Source organism: Primulina huaijiensis, chromosome 11 (assembly GCF_012295235.1).
Source record: "Primulina huaijiensis isolate GDHJ02 chromosome 11, ASM1229523v2, whole genome shotgun sequence".
In the NCBI taxonomy this organism is placed as follows: Eukaryota; Viridiplantae; Streptophyta; class Magnoliopsida; order Lamiales; family Gesneriaceae; genus Primulina; species Primulina huaijiensis.
The window spans coordinates 25,141,274-25,146,084 of record NC_133316.1 but is presented as its reverse complement, the minus strand read 5'-3'; the positions used below and the strand labels follow the sequence as shown (position 1 = coordinate 25,146,084).

Sequence of the window (4,811 nt, the reverse complement as noted above, 5' to 3'; positions counted from 1 at the left end):
TGCGTTTACATATTCAGTGTTTTAAGAACCCGCCCGAAACGATTAGTTCGACTAGAAATCGGTCACATGTCCGGTCCAGACTATTCCCAAAAACCATTTGACCGATCAAGAATCGGTTGGACCTGTGAACAGGTTCATATTTTTTAATTTTATTTTTTGTTATATATATGATTATTTGGATTTTGAAATTTGTTAGAAATATTAATTTAGTAATATTAGAGCTTATCTGATTTTTTTAAACCTTGATAAATATATATTTATATTATTTATATACACGTTTAAGATTTATTTTATATAATATAACAGTGTTCCAGTTCAATCATCTGGCTGAATCGTTCCAACCGATTAAATTGCTGTTTTAAGAGAAAAAGATTCGATTATGGGTCCAATTAAAAAAACATTACTCACAACCGTTAAAATATTTTATTTTATAAGTATATCCTCAATAGTTTCGAACGTTACACTCCAAAAGTTTTAAAGCAATTTTTACTTTTTTGTCCCCTTTCGGAATTTAAATTTTTTTACGGTCGAGCATAATTTTTTGGAACCTTGTATTTAACATTTGCGGTTGCCTGTGGTCGGTCAAAATTATTTAATATATTGAAATATTGGTAAAAAAACATGCGTAAGGTAGTCAAAAATGGCGGGTGAGTATGCCACTCATTGGTCAAGTAAATATCACTATAATAATAACGAATGAAAGAAATCAAACCCATATCGAAAACGTAACCTATGACATATATCGTATTTGCCAATGGCTGTGAGTCAAATTTGGCTGGTAAACAAGTCGCCCATCAGAGATTCAGAATGAGACGTTCAATACTTTAATCACAACACACTCAAACATCCATAATAATTAAGCTTTTCTACTCGATGTTTTAATATGTTATTTTTTTTTGACAATTTTAATTAATTTTTTTTTTAACTGGTGTTAATGTGACACCAATTCGACGATGCGTAGCGTTGGTCACATTAACACTTCTTGCGAAAAGATCAATATTCTATAAAATGGAAAAATAGAGGATTGAAGCTGAAATTAAATAATATACATAGACCATAAAAAATACAATTTTTCCTTTATAAATATACAAATGATGGCATGCATCTCATTTCATAGACATTAATGATCTATCAATGAAGACTGCTCCGACCATGATCTCTTCACCTGCTAATTTTACTCTTCTTCTTATCCTTGCTATCTCATGGGCAGCTACCGCCTATGGGCATGAATATTTTCTGGAATGTCTCCAAAATGAATTCAAAAACTTTACCTTATTTTCCAACACTGTTCACACCCCGACCAAGTCCTCCTACAAATCCGTCCTCGAATCTTCAATCCAGAACTTAAGATTCAAGTCGGAATCTACTAAAAAACCGCTGGTGATCGTGACCCCAGAATATGAAACCCAAATCCCACCGGTCATCCACTGTGCCAAAGAAAATGACTTGCAGATTAAGATTAGAAGTGGTGGCCATGACTTGGAGGGACTTTCTTCTGTCTCACAAGTCCCTTTTATGATTCTTGATATGATCAACCTCAGTGAAGTTGCAATTGATGCTGAGCAGAAAACCGCTTGGGTTCAGTCTGGAGCAACTCTAGGCTCTTTGTATTATAGAATTGCAGAGAAAAGCCAAACTCTAGGATTTCCTGGAGGCCTTTGCCCCTCTGTTGGCGTTGGCGGGCACTTAAGTGGAGGAGGGTATGGTACCATGCTGAGAAAATATGGTCTTGCTGCCGATAATGTCATTGATGCAAGAATAGCTGTCGTTAATGGCAGGATTCTTGATAGAGAATCCATGGGTGAAGATCTATTCTGGGCTATCAGAGGTAGCGGAGGTTCCAGCTTCGGCGTGATTCTTGCATGGAAGATAAAATTGGTGGACGTTCCTGAAAGAGTCACTGTTTTCACAATTGATAGAACTTCGGAACAAAATGCAACCCAACTCGTTCAAAAGTTGCAATATGTCGCCCATAAAATAGATGAAAATATATTCTTCAGAACTGTCATAAGAAAGATCCCCAGTGGCACCATTCAGGCGTCTTTTCATTCGCTTTTCCTTGGCGGGATCGATGAGCTACTGCCAATTATGCAAGAAAGTTTCCCTGAGTTGGGTTTAGTGAGAGAAGATTGCACTGAAATGAGTTGGATTGAATCTGTCCTTCACTTTGCCATGTTTCCTGCAGACCAACCACTGGAAGTGTTGCTGAGCAGAATCCAACCATTTGTGCCCCACTTCAAAGTAAAAACAGATTACGTGCAGGAATCCATCTCGGAACATGATCTTGAAGGGATTTGGAGATTGCTAGACGAAATTGAAACGGGAGAGATCGACATAATCCCGTACGGAGGAAGAATGGATGCGATCTCAGAGTCATCCATTCCCTTTCCTCACAGAGCTGGAAATCTTTACCAGATCGAGTATATTGTGTTTTGGTTAACAGAAGAGGGAAATAATGCGGAGAAGTGTGTGAATTGGGTTAGAAAGCTTCACAGCTACATGACTCCTTACGTTTCAATTTCCCCGAGAGCTGCGTACATCAACTATAGGGATCTTGATCTTGGAGTTAATGATAAGAGTAAAGCTGGGCTCACAAGTTATGAAGAGGCAAGAATCTGGGGGGCCAAGTATTTCAAGAACAATTTCGAGAGATTGGTGGAAGTGAAGTCGAGGGTCGATCCAAAGAATTTCTTCAGAGATGAGCAAAGCATTCCTCCGTTAACTAACATGTGTGATGCATGATATGCATATAATCCAAACATTATGAGAATTTTTAAATAAACAGTAACGTAGGCCCGGCCAGTACTTTTGCCTCCAATTGTCATCTCTATTATTAATTCAATTACAAGTAAGATAATTGTTCAAAATAATAATAAAAAAATTAGTATATTTAAATAGGAACTTACAAAAAAATATATTAATTCATTTGAAATCCTTCTAACTGACCATTTATCTTGGTCATTTGCAGTCACAAATAAAATATCATACTAGTTGACACAAATTTTTGATACAATCACAGCCATATTCTAGAACTTCTTCTGGATGATCTTTTCGTATGCCTCTGTTTAGATAAAATTGCTTTGGCCACGATGTTGGCAAGAAATCGAAATTCCATCTTGAGATCATGTTTCTCTGCCTAGATACACACAGATAGAGATACCGACCAGAGAGAACCCAGTGCTCCAAATATCGATGTTTCCGTCTGGAACATCTAAAACTTTTGCCAAACCGATTGTCGGCAATTCCAGAGCATCTCCGAAAAACTGTTCGGTGATGATGTACTTTGACCCTCTGATGGTACAAATGATGCTCTCATGCTTCATTTTGGTAGAGGCGCAGAACTTCTGAACTGATAGATTGAAAGTGGAGCTACATGTAAGAAACTTCCTCAGACCAGAAGCTTCGAGCATCTCTAGAACAGAAGAGATAGCATCGTTCTTAATGGAGATGATGGCTTCAAAATCGATGACATGGTATGTCTTTTGGATCAATATCTTTGAATCTGGTAAGAGAAATTGAGAAGAAATGCGTGAAAGCACGAAGAATTTTAAGATATTTAAATTTTCAGAAAGTTTTTTGAAATATTTGTGAGCGTAACATGTGTAAAGGAAAAATCTGAAGTATATATATGATTTGATGGGACAATCACAATAGTACACGTGTCGGTATAGTTGTGGATTTTTGAATTTTGAAAACTTAAAAGGACTGATGAAACAACATTAAAATAAAACCATGTAAAAGTTATCAGTAATTTTAAAATCAAGGTGAAACGTTTTCCCTCAAATCAATTTAAATATGATAATGAAGATATTTAAATGCCAACGATCGGATAAAATCACAGCTTCCAAAAGTCATTCAACCATTTTGATTAAAAGCTTTTGTACCAGCTGGACAATTGTTTTAACATGCTTGACATAATTTTACTTCATTATAATGAAATGAAATGTTAAGGATTATTTTCCCTGAATATATGTCTTAAGATAGATCTATCAAACTAAGAATGTTTCTAAAGTAAAAAAATTTAGAGTCCAGTAATGGTTTGATAAGAATATTTGTTGCCTATTTATCGGTTGAGATGTGTTCCAGTCAAATCTTCTTCTTCATGGCATGATCCCTTATGAAATAATTTCTAGCATCAATGTGTTCTGGAATGCATCATAAGATTGAACATTATGGCAATAACGCTCGTATTGCAACAAAATATGGGAACTTTATTTGACTGGACCCTATAGTCTCTGAGTTATTGTTAAATTCATAAGATTTGTACACAACAACTTCCGGATGCGAGATATTCTTCTTCGACGGTTGAAGTGACTATGAATGTCTGCTTCTTGCTAAACCAGAAGATCAGTCTATCGCTAAGGAATTTATATGAACCACTGGTGCTCTTTAAGTCAATCATTCAACCCGCATAATTTGCATCATAATATCCAATAAGATTAAAACTTGAGTCTTTGGAATACCAAAGACCCACATTGATAGTTCCTTTAAGATATTTAAGAATACGCTTAGCTGCAGTATAATGAGATTGTTTGGGAGCAGCTTGAAATCTAGCACAGAGGCAGACTACAAACATAATATCTGTTTGACTAATAGTTAGATATAACAATGATTTTATTAAACCACGATACATAGTTACTTTGATCGGAATTTCCCCTTCATTTTTATCTAACTTGATTGATACGCTCATGGCGGTGCAATCAACGGAGCAGTTGTTCATTCCAAATTTCTTGATGAGCTCTTTGGTTTACTTGGATTGATTGATGAATATGCCTTTGTCAAGCTGTTTGACTTGGAGTCCAAGAAAAAAT

The 4,811-nt window shown here is 35.9% G+C and overlaps 1 protein-coding gene across 1 annotated transcript; it reads left to right on the top strand.

The window, feature by feature from the left end:
• Positions 1-1,091: 1,091 nt before the first annotated feature.
• LOC140988698 (tetrahydroberberine oxidase-like) lies at positions 1,092-2,941 on the top strand. The gene has a single exon (XM_073457746.1). The coding sequence runs from the start codon at positions 1,135-1,137 to the stop codon at positions 2,740-2,742; it is 1,608 nt and encodes a 535-aa protein (XP_073313847.1). The 5' UTR covers positions 1,092-1,134; the 3' UTR covers positions 2,743-2,941.
• The last annotated feature ends 1,870 nt before the right edge of the window (positions 2,942-4,811 follow it).